Below are 27,385 nucleotides of genomic sequence, written 5' to 3' on the forward strand. Positions count from 1 at the left end.
TGTTGATTGAGACTTCTTGAACATACAAACGCCTCATGTAGACAGCAGGGAGTTTTGGACGGCGTTTTTCTCGCCGAGATCGTGAGCAAATCAGTTAGTGGTTGGGACCTACTTGGCTTGAGGACGGAGTAGTGCACCGTTTGTTTGTTTGTTTGTAACTGAATGCTGGGGCAGAGCAGCAGAGTGGGTTGCATCACGAACTCTGCGGCAGGAATTCCTCGTGCATTTCAGTCAGCAATTTGTGCAAGGTAAGTGAGAGTCAGGTCCCCCAGGCAACTTGTCACAATTCCATGAACACCTGTCGCTGTGGCCCTTCCTGACCACCACTCCAGTCCATTCAGAAAAAGATGATATCCTAGTAAATGGGTCAAATTTTGAGTTTTTTTCAGGGAGTTTTTTTCACAATTGTTTTGCAATCCCCCATGGAATCCTCTCCTAATTATGATTCTGAAGTCTATTTCTCCAACAAGCAAGCCATAACAAGAATAGGATATTGACTAGGTTTTGCCAACAAAGCACTGAATTGGGGAAAACCATGAAAAGAGGTACCTTTTTTGGATTTTTGAATTTCAAATCTCGCGGCACTCCACACTGTACCACAAAATCATGAAACATCACCAAATACGGGAGCTCCCCGGAGCCAGCGCTCATCTTTTTCTGAATGGACTGTAGCAGATGTTCGACGTTCAGGCCTCGTGCAAAGCCAACGAAAAACATAGCACATATTGAAGGTCTTCTTTCATGTCTTTCATATACATACACATACTGGTGGTTACTTCGCCTATCCACACATACTGGTGGTTACCACGACGACGCCTATCCACACATACTGGGCCCCAGCACTAAACGGGTTTTTCTTCTTCGCGGGATTGCGATTTTCATTGAATTATCATTGTTTCCTCTCCTTCAAAGTCTACAGAATTGATGTATAGTAAAGAAAAGTTTGCACATCCGCGTTACCACCGGCTTACGATTGTGTTGAGAAACACACAATCAGCTTAGAGAAGTTTCGCTCGTGCCAGGCCCCGGCCATGCCAATTTATACCAGGGTGGCAGATGCAGCGCCATAAACGGCGGGGTAAGGCAGTAACTCTCAAACCAGTGCCCAACAAGGGGGCGAACCTCGTTGGCTGCATCCATGTTACCCTCACTCCGCGAAGTGAGTACCTAGTTGACCATGGGTGTCCAATGATCAGTTAGGCACCCTGGAGCCTCTCGCCAAGGGTTCGTGGTCTGCCATATTTAGCCCGCACACCATAGAAGCTGTTGTGACATCTAGGAAAGGCAGTGGCAACCATTACCTGCCAAAAATGGTACATTGATGAATGAGGATATAACTAGCACCCGAATCCACAAAATCTTTTACTGTATTTTCTTCTTCTTTTTTTCTACAAAGAACTCAAACCCGGCTCGAGACGAAAATAAGAACAAGAGCGATGACAAAGTTGCATGCAGGGAGAACGAAGAAACGACTAGAACACAGACGTTGTGGGTTATGTCAGCACTTTTTAATCCATAGCCTTATAGTCGCTATAGTCGCTGCTTTATAAGATATGTTGGATGCGAAATGCCTCAGCCACTACGCCATGCCATAAAAGTCAAAATCCACAAAGAAATTTCAAACCCAAATCCCCTTTAGGAAGTGTGAGGGACTGTGGGAACAGTGAGGAGGGCTGCGTCTCACCAGCCTGGGTAGTATCACAGGGAGCTTGCGTTTCGAAGTCTGAAGAGTATGTTGAACGGTCTTTGCTGGGATGATGACTACACCATAGCTCTGTGGTTAGAGCATCGCTGGCCTCAAACGAAAGTCACTGGCTTAAGGGGGCAGACTGGTCGTAAAATCCCTGAAAAGTCGAATTTGTAAATTCTTATCAAGTGCTACATCAGTTGAAAGAGCATGAATAGCTGCAAAATCTCTGAAAATTTGTCTCGATCTGACCAGCCGTTCAAGAGTTATGGCCGAAAATGTGCCCTTGCAAGGAAAGATTTTTTTTGTTGCACGCTGTCATTTGTTGGCAGCACTGTATTTGAATGTGAGCAGACCGTGCGCAACTTGTATAATGGAAACACGCGAAAGTGTGCAGAATTTTGCTCCAAGTCCAAAAAAACTCCAAAAAATCACGTTAAAAACCACGTATTGGGCTGCACGGCGATGGGCAAAGCCCGCCGCCGTGCAGCAGGACTTTTGCCAGCACCCTCGTGACGTTGCAGATATGTGGCTTGATTATTGTAGTTGACGTTGATTTAGTGACTTTGGCAAGTTTGAGTCGTATCAAGAAGTCAGGTAGGATTCAGTACTAGGCAGTAGTGGAACGTGAGTGGTAGTCTTTGCCGGTTTCTGAGGGTATCCTGGATTTCGTGTGCAGCGCTGTGGAAATGGCTTGCTATGGAGGTTCCAGGGCCACGTTGAGGGGCCCTACCCCACCACCCATGGCTGCTACTGGACTTGTTTTAGGTTTGGGTCCCACGCACGGACAGAATGGGCACGAAAATGTGAAAAAATTGTAAGTGCATTTGTTTGGCTCCTGGGTGGCTCGTACACCGCAGCACTATGCCGCAATTTTTTTGGTTTTTCCGGCCTGGAAAGCCTGTCAGTGAGGTGCAAGAACTTGTAAATCATATCCTGAGGGCCAGCATAGTGGCAGGAGTGTGTGGTCAAATTTTCACTCAAATCCATTGCGAAACACCAAAATTACGGTCAATTGAATGCCAAATGAAATTTACGACCAGGCTGCTACCTTAAATCCTGGTAGTGACAGTCAATTTTTTCTACAAACTTTTTCGCTTTTCCATTCCCTGAAGTAGTGCATAGTAAATGCAAATTTTCACCCTTTCTGCTGGGCTGGAAGTTTGAAGCCATGGCCTTATAACTGAAACTGGCTTGAGACATGCAGGCATATCTATATTTCTACAGTTCGTTCATCACTTGAAACCGGCCAGCTGCATTGCCGAGAATGTGGCGCATGAAACATGCAGCTCTCTTATCAGAGCGCGAAAAGACAAGCTGTGAATGACGAATGTAAACTACCACAATTATGAAGAGCTTGGAGCGAGAAATTCGCGGACTGAAAGAACGGCAAAGGGGAACTCCCTGAAAGCCAGCAATTAGCATTCTTTGGTGCCAACCTGGACGAATATTATCTATCTCATAATCATAAGTGGGGAATTCTATGAAGAATTTAGGGCTGAAACGATCGTGGATTTTCACCTATCGATTACTCTTTAGCTTAGCGACTGATTTATTGATTATAACCGTTAGCAAATAGTGTCAGAATTTTGTGCAAAAAATGCTCTGTTTCCAAAAGATAGGCCTTCAAAAGGCGAGACCAAAATAAAATCGAGATTCCCGGGCAGGACCCATGTGAAATTGGTGCGGGCGGGCGAATTTTATTTTATATTTTTTCCCATGTGTGTACATGACTATATATGTGTGCATGCCATGTTGAACTTTTTTTACAGCATTTTCCGTTAATTTTTATTCAATTTTTTACAGAAAACAGGTACGCGGTTTACCCGTTCAATTTTCTATAATTCGGCCAACGACGGCCCTGGTCTGTACATCTGGGAGTCGTAGAAGCTCGGGTTTGTGTGACTCCACGTCACAAATCTACTCACATGATCAGTACTATACATGTATGAACTGTTAAAAAAAAGATGGCTTTGGCTCGATTTTGGTGCGAGAGGGCCCGGGAATCTCTATTTTTTTTGCTCTCGCCTAATACCAAAAATTTGAATTAGTGACAGGGTAGCTCAGAAACAAATTCAAGCTTCACAAAACAAAATTTGCTTTGGCTTGATTTTGGTGCTGGAGGGCCCGGGAATCTCTGTTTTTTTTGGTCTCGCTTAATACCAAAAATTTGAATTAGTGACAGGGTAGCTCTGAAACATGGGAGTTTAGAAGTCAATTTAACCTCAAAATATGCACCATGCCCCTGGCAACTGCAAACTCACAGTGGAAACAAATTCAAGCTTCGCAAAACGAGGGTTTTCAGTAATTTTTGAACTCAAAATCCCTAACGAGTAATCTTCAATGTAACGATTACTTGACTGATAAGGAATTATCGATCGCTCACTGAGTAATTGGTATAATCGTTTTTTTTTTTAAATAATAGGATGAATTGCTCGGGTCATCAAGTGGTGCCTCTCTAATACTCACAGCTATTTGATTGCATCCGCTAAGATGTAAAACGTTATGGTCCACCGACTGAACTGTAGATTGGCCAGGTCCGTGTTGGATCAGTGCCGCAGTTGAGAGAGCGAGTGGAGCCAGTTGCTGTACAGTGAAGGCCGGAATACTAAACATTTAGGGTTTTATGTCGGGCCCTAGACCACGGCTACTTTGGCCAACCGGACAACAAAGAAGTTGAGGCCAAAGAGAATGATTTATTTTCTTGCGCATGCGTGTGAAGTGACGTAAGAGGTAGGAGTCAGGCCGCTACAAACGCGGCGTGGTACAGCCATGCTGACCGCAGTACCACCATACCAAGCCGTGACATGTTCCCAACAAACTCAGCCGGTATGCACAGTTCAGGTGTCAGCTCTGGAAAGAGAGATTCATGTAAGCACGGTCTCTGATATGAACGCGGCCTCCAGTGTATGCATGCGGTAGAGAGATGTTGACAAAATTAATTTAAGTCCGGGCGCCTATTCTTTCGAATAGGCTGCGTGGAGACAAGATCAGTAATATACACATACAGGTCGGCCCTCGTTAATACATAATCTCTGGGAAGGCTTGACAAATGTTATGTATTACGGTAACGGGGTTTATGTACTAAACGAAAGTGTACATAACTTGCTTGTGTACCAGAAATTTTCACTTTTTTCAACTTTTCTGAGTGTTTCTTGCTACCATGACTAGGGAGCGAGATATTCTTGATTCCCTCGATATAACATAAAAATTATGTTACAACGGACACAGTCAGCGAAGATTCTACAGTTTAGTGACGTGATACATGCCCAGCCGCGCCTGTACAGCAGGGAGTCGTCGAATACCGGTATTTGACGACTCCCTGCTGTACAGTCACTCGGGGAAAAAGAGCTTTGTCGGTTTGTTATGTGCGCTCTGATTTCTGAGCTAATTGCGTCCACAAGTAGAAACTAGAACACGATGTGCCTTCACTGGAAGGCCAAAAGACCAACAAATTATGTACTATTGAGGTAGGTGGCATGTGGGTACGGAGAAATGTTATGTACCAAGGGGGTTTATGTACTAACGACTTGGGTACTAACCGACAAAATTTGTATGGAAGTGACCACGTTTCGTCCGGGACTTGAGAGTACTAACCGGACTCGTATTAACGGGGGGCGACCTGTACAGTGGTCCCCTTATAACCCGGCACCATTAGTGCAAAGGAAATCCTGCTGGATTAGGCAGGGTGCTGGATAAATAAAATTGACATACAGCTGCAATGAGCAGGAAGAGGACATTTCGGTTACTTGCTAATTGTGCTGGTTTATAGGGAGTGGACAGGGATTACCGAAGCAATAAGTAGAAATCGCAAGACAGGCAGTCTGAGCACATGTAGAATTGTCTCTGCTGGGAAGACAGCTACGCAATAGCTCAGTGGTTGGAGAATCGCTGGCCTCAAGGGAAGATCCCTGGTTCCAGTCCTGGTGAGGGCAGTGGATTTTCAGACTTTTTTTCCCGTTTGCTCCTCAATCTCACACTAATAAACACGGATAACGTACATAGCAATAACAAAATGTAATGATAATTACAACATTCCCTCAAAGAATTGAAGCATCATAAGCCCTAGAATTTTGTAGGAAATGTGTGTGCTTGCACCGAAGCTCGCGCGCGTCTTGATTCTTGGCTGATTCACGACTGCCATCCAGAGCACACGAGAAGTTCGTCAAGTCTTGCTCTCGGGAAACCTGCAAGAAAGCATCACTCCCTGCTCAATACACAGTGTTTCGGGGAATTTACCCCTCATCAGTTGAGCTTCCGTAGGCCGAGGAGGCGCAACAACCAGTGTGGGGAGCGGACACCTCTCTTACAAACCCTTGCCGATGTTGCTACCGCCATCTCCTAGAGTTTCCTGATCGATTTTCAAGAGACCTTCATCTAGGAAATACGCTTCAACAATGAGAACGAATTACTGCAGCCAAAACAGAATTTAGCATCGCTCCAAAGTTGAAATACAATGTCGTGTGTAAACATTGCAATCGGCAGTACCAGCTGGATCGACATCTCACGAATGTGTTATTGAATAGCGAACAGAAAGATGGCTAATCCTGGATGTGATCTGTCATGTAATAACAAAACTGAGGGCAACACCAAGAAATCCAAAAAAAAACTTCAAAAAAAGTACAACGGAACAAAAACATCACTGTTCGCTTGAGACACGGCTGAGGGCCGAGTTCTCCGCATCCGTAGGAACACCACCACCCTCGATGGACAAATCAGAACAGAGAAACAAACTTCTAGTCTACTGAAGCATGTAACGTAAATGTAGAGAACCCTCATAATAATGATTAATATCCATTTCGGGAGTCTGTGGAAAACGATTTACCGAAGCAATAGTGGCAGAGGGAGTGAAGTTGGAACGGCGGCCACCATGTAGAAATACAATGCTGGCGCGTAGAAGCGCAAAGCTGATCCGGCAGCGGATCCATGCCGTTACCCTGGAGTAGGGGTTCTGGCAAGAAAGGGGGAATAGGTCTTGCTACATGCACAGGAAACGGGAACGGAAGAATATTCAAAACTGGATTACCGACAACCTGACAAGGTCAATCTTCGGATGGGTCGCTCTGCAGAACCGCTGTCACAGACTTGCTGACACCTGACCAAACCCGCGCCATGCACAGCGATCGTCTGGCCCTGCGAGCTGCTCTACTGTCACTAGATACAAACATTGTCAGTCTTTGCTCGCCAGGTACTTGAACAAGACCACCAAACAAGTGAACGAACAAAATTTGAGCAAAATCTGAAAAGATGATCGCCACCGGTTCATGAATGAAGCGCATCGTGAACGCGCTCAATTTTTTTTCATTCAGTCATTCCTCACCTTTTTTTGTCACGAAACCCAAGTACATGTTTTAGCTGTCCGCGGCCCATATCATTATAGATTGTGTGTGTGTGTGCGCGTGTGTGTGTATGTGTGTATGTGGGTGTGTGTGTGTGTGCGTGCGTGCATGTGTGCACATGTGTGCGTGCATGCGTGCGTGCGCGAGTAGATGAAATCATGTTGCACACAGGTACAAAAGCGGACAGACTCTCTGATTCTATTCGTTACAGTTCAGCTACTCCTGTTACCTCAAGTGACTGTGCGTGCAGCCAGCAGTTCCACTAGCATCAAACAAGGTGCAGTATAACTATAACTGTTATGCCACCAGTCAGCCATGATGGTCACTGTTGTTGTCATGGCACCAGTAAGCCATGATGGTCACTGTTGTTGTCATGGCACCAGTCAGCCATGATGGTCACTGTTGTTGTCATGGCACCAGTCAGCCATGATTGTCACAGTTGTTGTCATGGTACCAGTCAGCCATGATTATCGCTGATGTTACCATGTGTGGCAAAAGAAAGATCCACGAGCGGGATTCGAACCAAACACCCCTGTCTTTCCGGGACAGTGCCGCGACGTACCGACTAGACTACCAGGGATCACACACACTCATGGGTCATTCTTGCTACACATGGTGCCAATCAGCCTTGGTGATCACTGTTGTTGTTATGGTACCAGTCTACCACGATGACAAGAGTACATGAAAACCAGAGTGTGCAGCTTGGGGCCTTTTCTGCTATGGGTGTCTGTCACGGCGAAATTCCATGATTATATCATATTTGGCCCAGATCTGAGGCGGGAAATGGCGTAGTGCGTACAACTGAGCTGCAGTTTTGCAGAAAGAGACCTGCTTGGATCCTTCTTGTACGCACTACATCACTAAAATGATGTAATCACGGAATTCCGCCGTGACAGCCACCCATCCGAGCTGAACACTCTGGTTTTCATGTGCTCTTGACGATGATCACTGTTGTTGTCATGGTACCAGTCAGCCATAGCGATTACTGTTTCATGCAACATGTTGTTGTCATGGTACCAGTCAGCCATGGTGATTACTGGTGTTGTCATGGTACCAGTCAGCCATGGTGATTACTGGTGTTGTCATGGTACTAGTCAGCCATGGTGATTACTGGTGTAGTCATGGTACCAGCCAGCCATGGTGATTACTGGTGTTGTCATGGTACCAGTCAGCCATGGTGATTACTGTTGTTGTTTTGGTTCAAGTCAGCCATGATGGTCACTGATGTTGTCATGGTACCAGTCAGCCATGATGGTCACTGATGTTGTCATGGTACCAGTCAGCCATGAATGTTGTAATTGTTGTTGTTGAATTCTTTATTCCCGCGATGGCACCATCGCTAATAAGAGATAAGTTTATGAGAAGATGAGATGCTGTGGGTGGGGGTGTGGGTTATGCAGTTGGAAAGTGATTTACATCACTTTGAATTTTACAAGTATGGGAGAGGGTGAGCGCTGCAGGAGCAGATTGAGTTGATCAGCAGCGAGCAGATTTCTTGTTTGAAAGCAGGTCGGGAGAGGACGTCACGAATGCTAGCAGGGAGGGCATTGTAGTATTCTATGGACTTGTACAGTGGGGAGTCTTTACAGCAGTCGGTTCTGGTGGGTAGGAGGTGCCTGATTATCACTAGGGACCTTTCGCATTTGCTACGAATCGAATGCGAAACGAAAGTTTGATTCGGCTCGTAATCGTTTCGTTGAAAACATGTGGCAATACGCCCAGTGAGAAGGCAGATTTTGCCTGTGCTTCTGGTGAAGTAAAATAAAGCTAAACAAACAAAACAGACTCAGGTTTCGCAAGTCGTCATGCAAAATAATGTCCATGGCAACTACGAATACGGCCAGGAGCTTGGCGTACGGGGGCTTACACGCACACGTGCATGGATCAGGGAATCAAGGGAAAAAATGTGCACCTGGCAAAACATGTGTACCTGGCCAAATAAATGTGTACCTGACGGATTCGGAGCGTGCCACAAATGAAGAGTCTTTCATTCGTGAAAACGAGCTCTCCGCAGGGACTCTGATGAATCCTTGAATCCAGGTGATGAATCAGCATTCGTTTTGTATCCGTACGCGTGGTGCGAAAGGTCCCTATTGTTGTTGTCATGGTACCACTCAGCCATGGTGATTACTGTTGTTGTCATGGTGCCAGTCAGCCATGATGGTCACTGTTGTTGTTATGCTAGCAGCCAGCCATGACTATCACTGTTGTTGTCATGGTACCAGCCAGCCATGATTATCACTGTTGTTGTTATGCTAGCAGCCAGCCATGATTGTAAATGTGTTTATTGTTACTCAGTCACTGGTTTTAGGACTGTTGCTGCTGCCGTTTGTCTGAGTGTGATCTCACGTGAGTATATGAGTGTGCGAGTGTGCGAGTGTGTGTGTGTGTGTGTTTGTGTATGCGTGCGCGCGTGTGTGTGTGTGTGCGTGTGCGTGTGTGTCCCAAATGGTGCAGGGATATGTGCAGCGATTTCCAATCGATAGGTTGCGGATTCGATTCCCGACGATTATGGCCACACATGTCTTTCTTCTCTTTCTCAGACTCTTCCTGACTTTTCTTTCATTCTCCTGGGTGGTTACCAACAGCCAGTGCATGCCGGAGTATGGGGTGTGATGTGTGTGCGGGAAAAAAATGAAAAAAAGACCAAAAAGTAGGGACTCACTGGCCAGAAAAAGCCACTTCATAGCTGTGTGGTGTAGACCCAGCTGAATAGTGGCAGTCAATTCTTCAGCCTTGCAAGCTGTTGAATGGTGCAATCCCAGCACAAGTTGCTATGGCTTCTGCTGTAGCATCGCTATCATCGCCTCCAGCAATGGGCGTCAAATGGCCAAAAGTGTTTGTACTTGTTTGTTCTTTTGTTTCACTCACCCAGGGGTTTTGGACGGCGCATCACAGGTCTGCCACACTGGCGTGTATTTCCTAGCCTCGGAACACACAGACAACCGTACTGTGCAAGTGCTGAAAAACACTTGCCAGCAGAGGAAAGCAACGCTACCTACGGCTAGCGCAGTTAAGAGTGCGTGTTTTCTGACGTTTTGTCAAAGTGTTTCTGCTGATGTCATTTCCGGAGGGTTTGCCTTCGCTGCGGACAACGGCAGTCGGTACACATACGATGGCGGATCCGTAACCATGGGAACATTGTTATCCCTTGGCAACTACCTCGTCTGTGAAGGTGCGTCCGCTTGACTCGCATGTATGTGTGTGTGTGTGTGTGTGTGTGTACGTGTGTGTGTGTGCTTGTGTGTGTATATGTGTGTGTTTTCGTCTTTGTCTGCATGCATAGTCCTGTTTTTGTATATGTGTGTTTGCATGTCCTAATACTCCTTGCAGCTAACTGGCTATGTTTGTTGGTATGTATGTTGGCATGTTTGTTTGTATGTATGTTTGTATGTGCACTCGCACATTGAACATGTACCGTAACGTAATGCCAGAGCACGCTGTCTCGCGAGACCGCCCAACTTGATTTTACAGCCAAGGAAGAAAGTCGAATGGCGCAGTGCTACTAAGTTTGTACAGTGTGAGAACCGTACTGTGCTAAGGTCACACTTGGAATGCTTTCATTTGGAGGTCGCATCCGCTCGAAGGTAAACTGGGTACGGATCGACTGCACAACGTGCAATGTGTGTACAAGGTCCGTGCCGTGTGACCTACAGACCCCGAAAGGACGAGATGGCGGGGGACTCTGACGAGACTTTACGATTACGGGTGAAACGAGTATCTATTTTGACCAATCGATCACTCGTTCATAATATTCGATCGAGTAACCAATTATTTCGAGTAATAGTGTTTTATCAAAATTCAAAGGCACTAGATTTCCGAGTTCTCGCCCAATTCGGAAGAAATTATCTGTGAACATAGAACAAAATTCGCCAACGTCTTGTACAGAGTGTAATGTAACGATTTTCATCAGTACTTTCATATCTCGGAACGTTACTTGACGTGGTGATCGCATCCTCCGAGTCTTACAATACTGACTTAAAGCCATGCATAACGCATGCATACCACACGGATGTTATAAGCTGTACTTTCTGGCGACTTTTGGTACGGTACACCTTTTCTGGCCTGGGTGTCCAAAAGCCATGGAAACGCGGACGCTGTAGCACACGTCCTACGAAGAAATTCAAAAAGTCAATGAAATTTTCCTTCAACTCACTGTCGTTTTAGCTGAATGTTTTCACCTGAAATCCATCGTACACGCTTGCGCAAGAGCTCCTCGCTTCTTCGCGAAAAAAGCACTCAAATTGGACACGTGGCGCCGATGTTTGGTCCTTTTTTGTTCGAGCTTCTTGTTGCTGTCCGCCATTGGCTTCTCCTCGACATCGCTTTCTCTTCGTCGCCTCTTCTTGACCTTCCAATCAATTTCCTTGTGCATGGTTCCAATTTTCTCTTTTACTTCCCAGGTTCCTTTTCCTATTTTTCGAATCTCCAAGCCTGCCAACTTCGTAGGTTTGCGAGGAAGTAGGTTTTTCCATGGCGCCCTTGGACGTCCATGTCTAACGCCTGGCTTAGGTTTGCTGAGTTGGTGGCATGAGATTCTCGCGGATGGGTAAATCCCAGCGCTACGTTGCAGGACCACTTGCAAGTGAGCTGGAGACCTGCTTTGGTATAGACGTCTCGTCCGATTCTCCTGAGGTTCATCCTCCAAATGTTTGCAGCACCTGCATGCACGTTTTGCAGAAATTTGAACGAGCTGCAATTGAAAGTATGCATCGTGGAGGTTGTAGTGAGAAAAGGGATTGGGTTCCTCATAAGCGGGTTAATTGTGAATTTTGTTGTAGTTTCAGTAGAGCTGGGAGACCCAAGAAAATATCTTTGCAAGAAACAGTTTGCATACAGGTGAAAAAGTCTAGTGTCAGTAGGGAGGAAAGTAGAGCAAAGTCAAATGAAAGTGTAGCAAATGAAAAAGTCTTGAAAGTTCAGCAGAATTGGTTGTGTGTAGTGGCGTAGATATTGAAATTTCCTGCATGGATTCACTAAAAACCATGGCATACCAGGCTACCTTACCTTTGTATTCTTTACGCTTTACGCACGACGTGCAGCATGCATCCTGTCCCATGTGCACATTAAATAGTGGTAGATGAAGCTATTGAAACTCTGTGCTGCCACAATGTATTTTGTTTGAAATGCATTTGGCATTGGCTCAGTGGTTCCAGTGTCTGCCCCATGTGTAGGAAGCCTTTGCTTGCCTCTAAACTTGCGGCACCACATCCTTTCATTTCCAAAGCCTTGCCTGCCATGTCACTGCATTGTGACTATCATGTGTCACCATATGATGGTTGCAATGCTATAGTCACGCTTGGGGAATTCAAGCATCATGTCACTCGTTGTGCACACAACCCACAAAGCCACACCATACCACTACCGTCTGCCATTAAACTAACACACGCAGTTGACGAAGTTGTCAATGCACCGAAAGCATTGTTTAAAGGTGATACATCGTAAACTTTTCTAAGCACTCGCAGACTCCATTGCAGCCATTCACACATTATAGGGTACCTCACTTCAAACTCTCCAACTACGGTTGAATGGTTTTTTCACCCTGAAGATGGGCCATGCCCGAAAATTTGGTGCATTCCATTTGTATCTAATACTTCCTCAGTTAACAAAAACTTCGTGATGGAATCTGATTCATATGAAAACCCTTAGAACAGGTCAAGAACAGTTTTTATCGACTGCAAATCACTGGACGAAGGTGATTCAGCCAATATACGCCTTTACAAGAGAAACTGTTGGCGGGATGAGCAGAGAGTTCTCGGCTTCTTTGATCACACTTCGCTGACCTTAATGTCGCCATCGTTCAAGTCAGTTGGCTTTCAAGCTGCGTGATCCGCCGGGATGGCGATTACTCGTTTCCACCAGGGAGTCATAAAATTATTTTACGAATCCCTGGTCTGATCTTTGCTTCCCAGAACTCCACGAAACGAGGAGTAAAGGCACAGGCAAACTGATTCCATCTCTCTGATGGATACCCCTGCCAGCACTGAATGGCACCGGCTTTGCAAGTCCAGTCGACTTTCTTCAGCCACGAGACTCGCATCAGACTGCAGGCTTCTGAAAGAATGCATGGTCACCAGGATTCGAATCTGGCGTTGGGCAGGTTGAATAAAAACTTGAGTTTAGAATTATTTTCATCGAGCCGTGCGATCAGAGCAGCTCCTTGTCCACTCGCTCATTGTGTGGGCTCCCTGCTCCGTTTCATCGCTCTCTACCACTCTCAAAGTAACTCAGTGCTAGAGTAGTAGAGAAGCCAAGCATCGCAATATCCCTTTGGAGAAGTGCTATCTCAGTTTAGCTCGCCATGACTGTTTCCATAGCGCAACCATCCATGCCGCTCGGCTTGTTGAGCAAGGTCGCTTTCCTTGAATCGTACCTCTTTCATGGCATGCAAGGGAAGGCCAAGAAAGTAATTGCGACCCATTTCACGGCAGTTTGTGCGCAAACCAGCCACTTAACCCTTTACCGGCAGCCCCATACTTGAATGCGTCGTAAACGACGCATTCGACATGCATACTAAAACCATGCCTGGTATGACAGGAAGCATCAGCCCACGGGGATTTCCCGTGGCCCTCACACAGCCTAGGTATGATCCTATCCGTAGCTGAAGAGATCCACGCGTGTCCCATTTGATTTCATTGAGAACTGCGCGATCGAAAATTTACGGAAATACACGCGCGCCGACAATGCCGTCTGCCTCCGTCAAAACGTCGTCAGTTGCATTTCCTCTTGCGCAGTGAGTTCCTTTCGTCCTCAGATGACTTCTCCGACGAGGACCTAGCAGACCTTCGCTCTGGGACCCACGACAGATAGATAAATACTTCGTTCCAGCCGCCGATGCAAGCGAATTTCAAATTGCGGAGCGGAGCGTACGCCAAGTAAATTCTCACGCAAATATCGGAAGCTCCAGCCGCTGAAGACGATGTCGTCGTGATGTAACTGGAAGACTCTGATGGTGCTTATGGTGCGGAAGCCATGGAGAGTGATCCCTGTGTCGACAGTCTTCCAGAGACGGAATTTGAGGCCATCGACTTTCTACGTACCTGAGTGACGGCAGCGCTGCGCGACTTGCGCACGACCTTACAGAGCCATCGGACAGCGATTTGGGGGCGATGCTGCTCTCAATTGCGAGCGAGGCATGGCCACTGAAGTCTGTGATGGCTATGGCGTTCGTTTCCGCTCTGAAGTCGACTTTTTTTGGCAGTTTCATGTCAATGTCGGAATCTGACGATTTGCATTGTGTACAATTTCCGTGTTTAGACGTATAGCAGCGTATGTGTGTGGTATGTGAAAATAATTTTTTCCATCTTCAAGAAGTAGTACCAGACTTCCAAGAAAACATAACTTGCACGTACAAAATGTGCCCTCGTTGTGAGTTATTGGCATCCTTCTCAATGTTATGGATTTCATATACAAAATGCACTTGCCGGTAAAGGGTTAAAAATCCATCACGAAGTTTTTGTTAACGGAGGAAGTATTATTTATATTTTTTGGAAGTGAAGTGAACGTATGCAGCGAAGAGACCGTAGTTGGAGAGTTTGAAGTGAGGTACCCTATAATGTGATACATCGTGCTCAGGAAGATGGGCAATGTGACACCGACGCTTCATGTTGTCGACCAGATGGCACACTTTGGCACTGGCCTTGACCTTTATGGTGAGCAGGGCGGGGAGGGACTGCACGCCGAGTTCAACACGCTGGCAAGACGTCATGGTGGCGTTGCATGTCCTGTACAGAGGCTAAAACCATAACCAAGCAGCACTTTCTGACCACTCTGCCAAGGTACCAGTCGCTGGTCCCTGTTGTTCAATCCAGGGAGCAGCCGCACTCTCCCGCTGCACTCTAATCACAGCATTCACACTATGCATGAATACATCCATTCCCTTCTGGTCCGTGGAGGACTGGCTCTGTGCAAGCAAAGCGGGCATGGGGATCTATCTTTTGCACGTTATGATGGATATGGGTTTACAACAAACGTGCGTTTTTTCCTTCACACTTGATGTCGATATGGCAATACCAGAGGAAATTTGTTCTGAAATGTTACACACAAGTCCACTCAAACTCCGCGATCCATCGACACTCAGCATGACTGCATCTTCAAAACAGTATCCAGTGACGAGTTGCATGAACAAGACAGACAGCCAGCGAGTTACGATCCAGCGCACTACAGTGCTCTGCAAATCGCTTTCGTTTCGTTGATAATTACTAAAACTAGACTAGAATAAATAGTTCAAACAAGGCATCTAAATACATCCATCATGCACGAAGTCTTGGTCAAACCTGCACGCAGCATTCACAGGAAAGACTATTGTCACGGACAAGCAGAAACATGTTTTACAGCAAGCAGAGAGATCTACAATCGATCGACGTCGAACACTGGCTACCAAAGGACATTCATAAAATTCAAATTTCTTGCAGTGAACATCACACAAATCGTGCTGTTCGCACCCACGCGTAGCAATGGGAACAGCCGTGACCAGTGGACCAGCGGTAAAACAAAAGTTTTTGAAAATACAATGCCAATACAAAAAAAATACAAAAAAAATCGAGTGCAAAATTTCGAATACTCGCTCGTTTGAAATTTTCGAACGAATACTCGAATATTCGAACTAATCGTTTCACCCCTATTTACGATTCATCTGGGCGGTCTGGCACCAGACTCTGCTCGCAACTTTGAACTGTCCATAACTCTAACAGGGGCATTATTCAAGAGGGGCTTGTATTCGAGAGGTGCTTGTATTCGAGAGGGGCTTCTAATGGAGTGAGTATCATATATGTGTGTACATGTGTGTATGTGTGTGCATGTGCGTATGTCTGTGTGTGCATGTGCGTATGTCTGTGTGTGCATGTGCGTATGTCTGTGTGTTGCATGTGCATATGTCTGTATGTGCATGTGCGTATGTCTGTGTGTGCATGTGCGTATGTCTGTGTGTTGCATGTGCGTATGTCTGTGTGTGCATGTGCGTATGTCTGTGTGTTGCATGTGCTTATGTCTGTGTGTGCATGTGCGTATGTCTGTGTGTGCATGTGCGTATGTCTGTGTGTGCATGTGCGTATGTCTGTGTGTGCATGTGCGTATGTCTGTGTGTGCATGTGCTTATGTCTGTGTGTGCATGTGCGTATGTCTGTGTGTGCATGTGCGTATGTCTGTGTGTGCATGTGCGTATGTCTGTGTGTGCATGTGCGTATGTCTGTGTGTTGCATATGTGCGTTACACAGGTGCTGCGTACAAACGCTGTGCGTCCGGCACCTCGGCCTGGTTACCTCAAGACATCCGTATTCTCTCGTTGTCATCCAGCAATGCCCAGCAAACTTGCCATTCACAGCTACCAGCCAGCAAGGCAGATGGCAACAGTGATCCTTGCTTTAGCTCTTTCAAGGACGATGTCTTGCAGTATTTCCGTAGCTTCAACAAATTTCGCACATCTCAGTCACCTAGAAGAAATCAAAACAGCGCAGTGATATGTTTCGGTAAGAATCGAGTATTGGATAGGTAGTCAGTCAGAGGGGAAATCTTTAATTCGTATAGCAATGAAGTTGAAGTGGTGCTAGCGATCTTCGCAAAAGGTTTGTGTGTGTGTGTGTGTGCCGAGTCTTCCCTAAATGAACATTATTTATTTGGTGGTGGTGCTGGTTTGGGGTGTTTCTAAGAATTGTCCTTGTTCTCGTTGAGGGACTTTCACTCTCTTCAATTGGATCTGGTACTGCCTGCAATCCGTGTCAATGTTTGTGGTGACTTATATTCACGAATGTATGGTTTTTATTGATTTTTTTCACTTTACCCACCTCTGTTCTTAGTCAACACCTACAGCTACTTGAAACTTTAGCACTTCACCTTGTTAACCGCAATCAATAAAACTAGCTGAACCTACATTTGTGTACTTTATTCATGCAATGTAAAAAACGGTGGAGACGATGTGCAATAAAACGATGAAAATATGAAGAAATGGTGTAGTGAAAATATGGATTAAAACAAGTTTTCGTACAACACTCATCAGGAATCGTCGTTGTACTAAAGGACACTGAAACAAAAATTGAACTATTATAGAATACACACCACGTCACATACTTCCACCTTGCGCACAACAACAAAGACCGAAGCGAGGGCGACCTAGAAAACAACCATTAACCACACAGCCGTTGCCTACACAACCCGCGGATCCTGGCTCACAGACTGTGCTTGCTCCGCCGTCGCTGGTGGCGGTGGTGGAGGAGAATAGGCGTGGTGGCTCATCGGGTCGGCTTGTGTCGCCGACTTTGCTCCGGCCGTCGGTGGTTCCTTCGTCAGTGCCCCCTGCGGCTTTGGCTGAGGCGGTGCCGCTTGCGGTCCCGGTCCCACTGCCTCCTCCTGATCCTCCGCCATCGGTTCTTGCGGCGGTGGAGCTTGCCAGTGGCAGACTGCGATCAACACTGACAGCTGCATTAACCCTACAAATGCCTTGCATATCAGTAGCTCCCACACCAACACCAACAACGCAATCTACAGCAACCACAGCTAAACCAGCTAATCCACTATCCAAGCCCATAATTGAAAGACCAAGACAATCAACAGCCAAATACAACAGAAGCTACGCACTCAGCGGACAAGGGCAAAAGGAGGGACGTGATAGCAGGGTGACGGCCGAGTTGAGTTCAATGGACCCGGTCAGGCGGGATGGACGAGACAGAGAGAGAGAGAGTACAGAGGAAGTGGAGGATGGAACGGATGGCGGAGGGAGCAGTGAGTCGGAGAGCAGTGATGGGAGTGATGGGGAAAGTGCCGGTGAGAGTGTTAGTGTTGTGCGTAGGTTTCGTGGTAGCAAGTCTTCAGTGTACAATCATCTGCTTGCTAGTCCTGATTGTTGCAATTCATATTCCGACTCTTCGTTCACTGTATTGTGCCGTGGTCATCATGGTTATGGACTACAGTTAAAAGTGTTGGAAGCTATCTATCATATAAGCCTAATTTGTGTGTACATGAAGATAGTATAATTGGGTTGAAATTGTTCAAGTAATGTGTCGTGTTTAGTGCGGCCAAGCTTGGCCGTTAATGTTCTAGGTGTAATGTACTGCTGTTATGTGTTATCACGTTGTCTTCCCTTCCTTCCTCCTTTGTTCATTTCTCGCTTTGATTGTTAAAATTCACACTTGTAAATTTCACTGCTGTTGCTCTTAGTGTTACTTCTCTAACTTAGATTTTCTATAATAGTTCAATTTTTGTTTCAGTGTCCTTTAGTACAACGACGATTCCTGATGAGTGTTGTACGAAAACTTGTTTGAATCCATATTTTTCCCTACACCATTTCTTCATATTTTCATCGTTTTATTGCACATCGTCTCCACCGTTTTTACATTGCATGGATAAAGTACACAAATATCGGTTCAGCTAGTTTTTTTTATTGCGGTTATCAAATTATTGTCTCCTCGCCGTGTGTTTAAATACTTCACCTTGTTTTTGTTTTTTTGCACATAATCGGTATATTTCCCATCACCCCATATGTATAATATATTGGTGTCCCTGGCTAGTTATCTCTGGCTAGTTATCCTTGGCTAGTTATCCCTGGCTAGTTATCCCTGGCTAGTTATCCCTGGCTAGTTATCCCTGGCTAGTTATCCCTGGCTAGTTATCCCTGGCTAGTTATCCCTGGCTAGTTATCCCTGGCTAGTTATCCCTGGCTAGTTATCCCTGGCTAGTTATCCCTGGCTAGTTATCCCTGGCTAGTTATCCCTGGCTAGTTATCCCTGGCTAGTTATCATTGTTTTAAAGAAGACTTTCCCTGGTGAAGGGCTCAAGGAGGAAGGTGTGTTAGCGTGCCAAGTGTGCCGTTTCCACAGGACAAGTGGCCACACGCACACTATGTGCTTAGTACTGTAAATGACGGGCAGCGCTTGTCGAGACTATTCTTGTCTTTGCTGCTTCTCTGCCGATGAACCCTGCAGGTCAGCTGGAGGACTTGGCGTTCTCCTGCAATCCACATCTCTATGTTGTCGAATCACTGGCCAGCCATGCTACCAATCCTCACTGGAGAACTGCCTGTCAGAAGAGAACAACATCGCTAGGGTTGGTGAAGGTGGACAATGAGCCCAGTTACTGTCTGCGTTTCTTTGCGCAAGGTATTTACAGCCGGCTGGGTGGGCGCACGCCGTTCGCTTTCCTTGGCACGAACGCCCAGAATGCCGATTCTCTGTATGAGGTGCGAGTCAATGTCAAAGATAATGTGCTCATGACCAATATCAGCTACCAGCCTGGCCAAACAAGCCTACCTGTAATCCTGCTCTGTTCTGGTAGGTAGTGCTGCTCTGTTCTGGTAGGTAGTGCTGCTCTGTTCTGGTAGGTAGTCTGCTCTGTTCTGGTAGGTAGTGCTGCTCTGTTCTGGTAGGTAGTGCTGCTCTGTTCTGGTAGGTAGTCTGCTCTGTTCAGGTAGGTAGTCTGCTCTGTTCTGGTAGGTAGTGCTGCTCTTTTCTGGTAGGTAGTGCTGCAAATTGTCATTCTAACCACGTGTTGCTGGTGTTGCTGGTGTTGCTGGCGTTGCTGGTGTTGCTGGCGTTGCTGCTGTTGCTGGCGTTGCTGCTGTTGATGCTGGTGGTGGTGTTAGTGGTGCTGCTGCTGCGGATGCTGGTGCTGATGCTGCTGCTGATGCTGGTGCTGGTGGTGCTGATGCTGGTGGTGCAGGTGCTGCTGCTGATGCTGGTGGTGCTGCTGGTGCTGGTGCTGGTTCCGGGGGGTGGGGGATAGGGTGTGCTGCTGCTGTTGTGATGTCAAACTTGTCCGTCGCTGAACTGATTTTATTGTGAAGAAGACACAAACTTATAGTTTGTGTGTGTGTGTGTGTCTCTCTCTCTCTTTCTCCTTCTCTCTCTGCTCTCTGACTCTCTCTCTCTCTCTCTCTCTCTCTCTCTTTCTCTCTCTCTCGACCTCTCTCGACCTCTCTCTCTCTTACTCGCCCCGTGCAGGGAATCTTCGCTCAATGTGCGCAAACACTGGGTCTGTTGCGTGGTTACCATCTGGTCAATTGCCGGCGGGCCGCAAGGCAGCGCTGGACAAATGCGGACCTCTCATCAGCCGGTCATCTATGGACTGTTTGCCAAAACTCCGGCAACTGTTAAACACCATGCTGCCAAGCTTTGGGCGGTATTGGCAGAGAGAGACAACGAATAGTTTGGGTGACTTCGGTATCGAGCAACATACTACAGCCATTTGTCACGGTATGGGAACGATCTTCTTTTCTTCGTACAGTTTTCATAGTGGGAATAATGCTAAGGATTCAGATGGCGAGCCAAGGGAAATATTTTAACATTTAAAAATGTTGGCACAAGTTATGCGATCGAGTCCACCAACTAAACCAGATTTTGAACAGTCGGACGTTGGTTAGCGCTATCGAGCTGTGCTCAAGTTGACTTTCATGGCGTGGAATGTCGCAGTACTCCTCGTCAGTTTTTTGTTACATTGTGACCGTCTGACTGTTCAAAATCTGCTTTAGTTGGTGGAATTCTAAGGATTTGCCTAAAAAAGACTTGCTGTCCCTGAAGCACCCCCCCCCCCCCCCCCTGAAGCAAACAATGCCAAACATCGACCAAGAGAAAGACAGGGGTGGGGGGCTGAGGAGGAAATTACAAGTTCATCGACACCGTGTGCGCATTTGATTCTGTTTATAGTTTTGTTCAGATGGTCATCGATGTCAGCATCATCAGCATCGTCCTTGTCGTCGTCTTTGTTCCCGTCTTAGTCATTGCGGTCTTTCTGTCTGTATGTGTGTCTGTCGGTCTGTATGTATGTCTGTGTGTGTCTGTCTGTCTGTCAGTGTATGTGTTTGTTTGTTTAGCTTTATTTTACTTCACCAGAAGCACAGGCAAAATCTGCCTTCTCACTGGGCGTATTGCCACAGTTCTCGCAAAATGATGAAGGTGGTGATATAAGAAAAGGAGGAAGAGGAAAATACAATCATGAACAAGGCACAAAGAGAAGACGGAAACAAATCAATGAGGGAGTACTACAAGTAACGAATTTGAATTTGATGAATTTTTCATGAAAATAATGCAACGGATGGAAAGGTTCCAGGGTTGAGGGAATGTTGACAGTTATGCGTCTTTGAGATCTTAGGAGAGGGTAAGAGAGTTTAAGATATCGTTTGTAATTGCTTTCTTAAATGCAGAAGGAATGGTGATGGAGCGGACATCAGGCGGCAGGCAGTTCCAGTACACACTACCAATGAACTGAACAGTGGATCGACCGGAAGGACCCGGCAAAAACGGGACACGAAGCAGACGTGTCTGTCTGTTTGTGTTTGTCTGTCTGTGTCCGTGGGTCAGCCCATATGTCTGTGTGTCTTTCTGTGTTTGTCTGTCTGTGTCTGTGGGCCAGTCTACATGTCAATGGAACTTTCCGCACCTGAGCCTTCCAAGCTAGTAGATTGTTGGTTTGCGCTTCGTAGATATGTTGGAACTAGGCGCCAGGTCGTCGAACGTCTCAATATTCTTGTCAGTTTTGTGCCTCGCTGTCGTACCACAGTCAGACCTCGCATAACCGCACACATCCGTTTTCCACAAAAATGTCCGGATAGGCGAGGGAACCGGATAATCAAACACACAATGTATGCATGCTATATGCTGTAAATGGGTAACCAATGATTTTCTTCCGGATGGTGAGGTATCTGGATAAGCGAGGTCTGACTGTATATGACTGTATATTATCTCGTTACCTTGGTTACCTTGGTTACCTTGGTGGACTGTTAGTCATAACTAGTCACTTATTGGTCCTTTTCTCTTAACATGGTCATTCCGGTCGACCCACTGTTCAGTTCATTGGTAGTGTGTACTGGAACTCGCTGCAGCCTGATGTCCGCTCCATCACAATTCCTTCTGCATTTAAGAAAGCAATTACAAACCTTATCTTAAACTCTCTTACCCTCTCCTAAGATCTCAAAGACGCATAACTGTCAACATTCCCTCAACCCTGGAACCTTTGCATCCGCTGCATTATTCTCATGAAAAATTCATCAAATTCCAATTCGTTACTTGTAGTACCCCCTCATTGATTTGTTTCCGTCTTCTCTTTGTGCCTTGTTCATGATTGTATTCTCCTCCTCCTCCTTTTCTTATATCACCACCTTCATCATTCTGCAAGAACTGTGGCAATACGCCCAGTGAGAAGGCAGGTTTTGCCTGTGCTTCTGGTGAAGTAAAATAAAGCTAAATAAACAAACAAAACAAACATATTACTATTGGGAGGAATTTGGCATGGAGAGACCAGTGTCAGCGGATAAAATCTACAGCAGGAGACTTCGGTATTATGGACATATCGCAAGAGGATGCAGCCTGGAGAACTATCTTGTTGTTGTTGTTTGAATTGAATTCTTTATTCTCACCATGGTACCATCGCCAATAAGAGATAAATTGATGAGAAGGTGAGGTTGTGGGTTAAACAGTTGGAAAGTGATTTACATCACTTTGAACTTTACAAGTATGGGAGAGGGTGAGCGCTGCAGGAGCAGATTGAGTTAATCAGCAGTGAGCAGATTTCTTGTTTGAAAGCAGGTCGGGAGGAGACGTCACGAATGCTAGCAGGGAGGGCATTGTAGTATTCTAGGGACTTGTACAGTGGGGAGTCTTTACAGCGATCGGTTCTGGAGGGTGGGAAGTGCCAAGTGCATGCGTGTCGAAGGCTGTACTGGGCCGTAACTTGAGCGGGGGTGTTGAGCAAGCGTATGTGTTGTGGGGCATATTGGTATTTTATGGAGTGAGCATTGTTGTTGTTGTTGTTTGAATTCTTTATTCTCACGATGGCACCATCGCCAATAAGAGATAAATATATGAGAAGGTGAGATTGTGAGTTAAACAGTTAGAAAGTGATTTACATCACTTTGAACTTTACAAGTATGGGAGAGGGTGAGCGCTGCAGGAGCAGATTGAGTTAATCAGCAGTGAGCAGATTTCTTGTTTGAAAGCAGGTCGGGAGGAGATGTCACGAATGCTAGCAGGGAGGGCATTGTAGTATTCTAGGGACTTGTACAGTGGGGAGTCTTTACAGCGATCGGTTCTTGAGGGTGGGAGGTGCCAAGTGCGTGCGTGTCGAAGGCTGTACTCGGCCGTAACTTGAGCGGGGGTGTTGAGCATGCATATGTGTTGTGGGGCATATGGAGTGAGCAAGAAGGGTGAGCTTCACTTTGCGGCGAAAGAACATTGTCGGCCATTTGAGCCGATGGAGCAGTGTTGAATGATTCAGAGGAGTGTAGAGGGGGAGACGGAGGCAGATTCTGGCCGCCTTGCGCTGGATTCGCTCAAGACGGTCAAGGGCTGCGATTGAGAGCGGGGTGACAGCAATGCATGCATATTCAATTATAGGCAGGATATATGTTTTGTAAATAAGAGAGAGTGATTTAGTGTGTAGAGTTGATTTGAGCCTAAAGAGAATATTGAAAGATTTTACGGCTTTCTTCAGCACAAAGTCAAGGTGGGCTGACTATCTTAGGTCGTGCTGAAAGATGATGCCGAGGCGACGATGTTGTGTTACTGTTTTAGGTAGGGTTTGCCTAAGTTTTTTTTTCGGGTAGTCGTGGTGGGGGTCGGTTAGCATGGTAGAACGGGTTGTTGTTGTTGTTGTTGTTGTTTTTGTTGTTATTTGGCTTTATTTAGAGTGGAGCTCCAAAACAGGCCTAAACCTAGTGACAATGGTCCCACTGATAATAAGAGAAACGAAAAGTATATAAAAATAAGCGGACAAACAGAACAGAGAAGAATATAAGTTAGATAACTAATACGAGCACGGCAGCAGGGGAAAAATGTCACAAGCATGGCAACCGGGAAGAAAGGAGTGAAAGAGAGAGAGAGAGAGAGAGAGAGAGAGAGAGAGAGAGAGAGAGAAGAGAGAGAGAGAGAGAGAGAGAGAGAGAGAGAGAGAGAGAGAGAGAGAGAGAGAGAGAGAGAGTGAGAGAGCAGATGAGTTCATCCTAGTTTAGGGTACTGCCTAACAGAAAAGCCAGGCTTAGCGATTTGAAAGTGAAGCGCTTTCTTTTGAGGCGTGCTGTGTCTGGGAGCTGGTTCCACAGGATAGCTCCAGCATGGCTAATGCGCTGGATATAGGTCAAGCGCTGGACAGGGACAGGGAAGGAATGGCGTGACATTGTTGCCACAGCGACCCGAGTGGGTTAATGATGGGCTGAACATCCTAGTTTTTGATATGGCATAAGGCGTCATTTATTACCACAATTAAAATGTATACATTAGTCTGAGGGCATGTTTGATTGGTAAGGATCAGGATCTGGATCCAGATCTCAGATCCGTCGGATCCTTCAGATTCAACTGAACACTTTATTTTGGACCTTGACTGTGGCCACGTTGACGAAGTAATAAAATGGCGCTCACAAATCACCCAAAAGGGTGAAGGTCGTGCTCATCGGGTGCGTCGTACAAAAAGTCAACAAGCTCTATCTCGATCCATGTGTGTGCGTACCCCAATGTGTACAAAACATGATTTTTACCCACCATATACACACAGAGGTCACATTTGGATTCGTTGGATCTGTCAACCCTGCTCCCCGAGGTGGGTTGACTGGATCCAAATTCGAAGGATCCGGATCTGGATTCGACCAATCGAAAGGGTGTGAATCCAGTGGATCTGGTGGATCGGGATCCCGATCCTACCAATCGAACATGCCCTGAGGGAAAGAATGCAAACGGGAAAGAAATCTGAAGAAAAATATTGACTGTCGCCACCAGGATTCAAACCAGGGACCTTTGCTTGAGGCCAGCGATGCTCTAACCACTGAGCTATGGTGCAGCTGTCATCCCAGCAGAGACTGTTGTAAAACGGACTCGAAAGGAGTAGTAATATTTCCACTGAAAATGGCCCAAAGAGTGGCCGGTAAACCAAGGTGGTCGTAACGTCTGGGTCCGGATAACCGTATGACTGTAGTAGCGTTTTATGGCTGTCTTATTTAGAATGATAATGACCACTCCCCCCCCCCCCCTCTCTCTCTCTGCTGCACATTGTCTGTCTGCCTGTCCAGGAACTCTCTCTAACCTCCGAGTATCGTGTGCCAACTACAACCTCAGTGTCTTTGACAGCACCGACATGGACAATCTGTGTGCAAGAGACGAGTTTCCAACCTCAAGCATGCATCGGGAGTCTTGCTATTTTGGCTTTATCTCTGTTCTCGTGGGCTACTTTGGCAACAAGACTGTGTCAGTTGAGCTCAATGATTCGTCAGTGACATCATTCAAAGACACGTTTACCGTATCAGGCAGCTCTGCAACCCGGCTCGTCACCGTGTGTGCTAGTGAGTGAGCCCTCATCCCCGGACATTGTGCGTGATTTTCATTCTCTTCTTTAGGCCTGTATGTTGGCATGGAGCTGCGTTGAGCGGTGTGAGTTCTGTGATGTTGGCCGGGGGCCGTGGGCACCCCTCCCGTCAGCATTACTCAAATTATCAATTGTTCGATGAAGTCGCAATACATGCTTAGATGGAGCTTGGTGTTTGAAGAAGATGGCTGCTGGCAATGGGGTTCGAGCAGCCTGGTAGCTGAAACGTGCCAAAAAGCACTTCTGCCCTAGATCTGAATTGTACTAATTCTTGCAATGTTGATTCCTTTTCAGTAAAGTTTGAGCTTTTGATTCCAGAAGCATTTTAAAGTGTTCCGTAAAATTGCCTTTGCATTCACAAGTGACGGCATTGTTTATATAAGTCATCCGGTGTGTGTGTGTGTTTGTATGTGTGTTTGTGTGTGTGTGTGTGTGTGTGTGTGTGTGTGTGTGTGTATGCGAGTGTGCGAGTGTGTGTTTGTGTGTGTGTGTGTGTGTGTGTGTGTGTGTGTGTGTGTGTGTGTGTGTGTGTGCGTGCGTGCATGCGTGTGTGTGTATCCAACCTGTTGGAAGGCTACCCTCTTGCCGAAGCATTTTGGAAGTTTGACTAGTTTTGGCTCCACAATCCAGTGTGTCGTTACTATTATAGCTTTCATGGCTGAGGTTGTTGGTATGTCTGTTGGCTCTGGGTTCCCATTACCCAGTTGCCGAGGCCGGTTGGTAAAATAACTCCAATTTCACTTCAAGGTACCAGTGCATCTAGTGTCTGCTTCTATCAAAGCAGCGTGCTGTCTATACTGGTTACCCCAGCAAGTGTAGGGTGTGCATAGGTAACTGTCTTGGCTGTTTTATGCCGATGTGCTCCGTGTGATGTAGACCAGGTGTGCATTGGTGGTCGATTCACATGGCTTTGCCAGTTGTATGGATTAGACAGTTATCTGGCGCTTGTCTTGATCTGTTTCAATCAGAATCAGATCCGCTATCGTTGCTATAAAGAGAAAAACTGTGGGTGCACATCCAGTGCATTTGCAGATTTGCGTGCTTCTCTTGCGACGGACGTATACATCGTACATACATTGTGTGTGTGTGTGTGTGTGTGTGTGTGTGTGTGTGTGTGTGTGTGTGTGTGTGTGTGTGTGTGTGTGTGTGTGTGTGTGTGTGTGTGTGTGTGTGTGCGTGTGTGTGTGTGCATGTGTGTGTGTGTTTGTGCGTGTGTGTGTTTGCTACTGCAACCCAGCGAGAAATGCGTCCACAACCGTGGCTTCTGCCACCGGCAGTACCAGGGTAGCCATGACAACAGCGCAAGCTACAATGCCGCCAACAGCTCCAAAGCCAGCGATGACAAGCACAATGGCATCTGCAGCGATACCATGTCCTATTGGGTACATTTGTTTGAATGGAGAATGCCGCAAAGATGCCAACAATGCCTTGTTTTGCCAGTGAGTCGTGTTTCCAAACCGAAAGCACGTCTGTCTTGCGTACTGTAACCCGGACTCGCAGCTAAACGCAATGTTACAAAGTCTGCCTAGATGTTTGGGGTACAGCTGGGGGTCTTTGATGGAGTAATTGGGATGGGTGGGTGTCCAATTGCTAGTAACATAAGCACAACCAACGGACATCGATTCGTTTTTACAGAAACGTTTTTTCCTCCAGAATTAATCAGTGGGGGGGGGGGGTGTGGTGAAAAGTACTAAGTGTGTGTAGGCAGTGAAATGGTGCAAAGAACATCACGTGGGCAGGCGACACATACGTAGTTCCCAAGAACAGGTTCACTCGGTGACAGTATGAAGAGGAGCAAGGGGTGACGGTAACACATGTGGAGCAGGGCAGTGGGCATGTGCTCAGTTGAAAGCATGAGCCTCCACTGCAAGTTGACAGTTTCGAGAAGACATTTAGGTACAATTTCGCTCCATGAAATCCGACCCAGAGTGCATATTTGGAACAGTAAATGCAAATGGCCCTGGATGCCCAGGAAGTGGTGCAATTGCGGCCGGACGTACACATGTGCAAGTACTGCCATGTAATTAGACCGGGTACTGGACACCCATTTTCAGCTTCATGTTTAATTTCACAACTGTAGTCCCTG

The 27,385-nt window shown here is 46.4% G+C and overlaps 1 protein-coding gene across 1 annotated transcript; it reads left to right on the forward strand.

Annotated features, from left to right (window-relative positions):
- Positions 1–26,738, forward strand: LOC135826329 (uncharacterized; the record flags this gene model as incomplete). Its single annotated transcript, XM_065338946.1, is given in 8 exon segments — positions 1–248; positions 7,177–7,303; positions 9,902–10,201; positions 16,242–16,493; positions 18,942–19,286; positions 19,956–20,207; positions 25,007–25,276; positions 26,537–26,738. Coding segments are annotated over 7 exon segments (1,748 nt in total), but the record flags the coding sequence as incomplete, so codon positions are not given.
- Between the last annotated feature and the right edge of the window lie 647 nt (positions 26,739–27,385).

Source organism: Sycon ciliatum, chromosome 10 (genome assembly GCF_964019385.1).
Source record: "Sycon ciliatum chromosome 10, ocSycCili1.1, whole genome shotgun sequence".
Classification (NCBI taxonomy): Eukaryota; Metazoa; Porifera; class Calcarea; order Leucosolenida; family Sycettidae; genus Sycon; species Sycon ciliatum.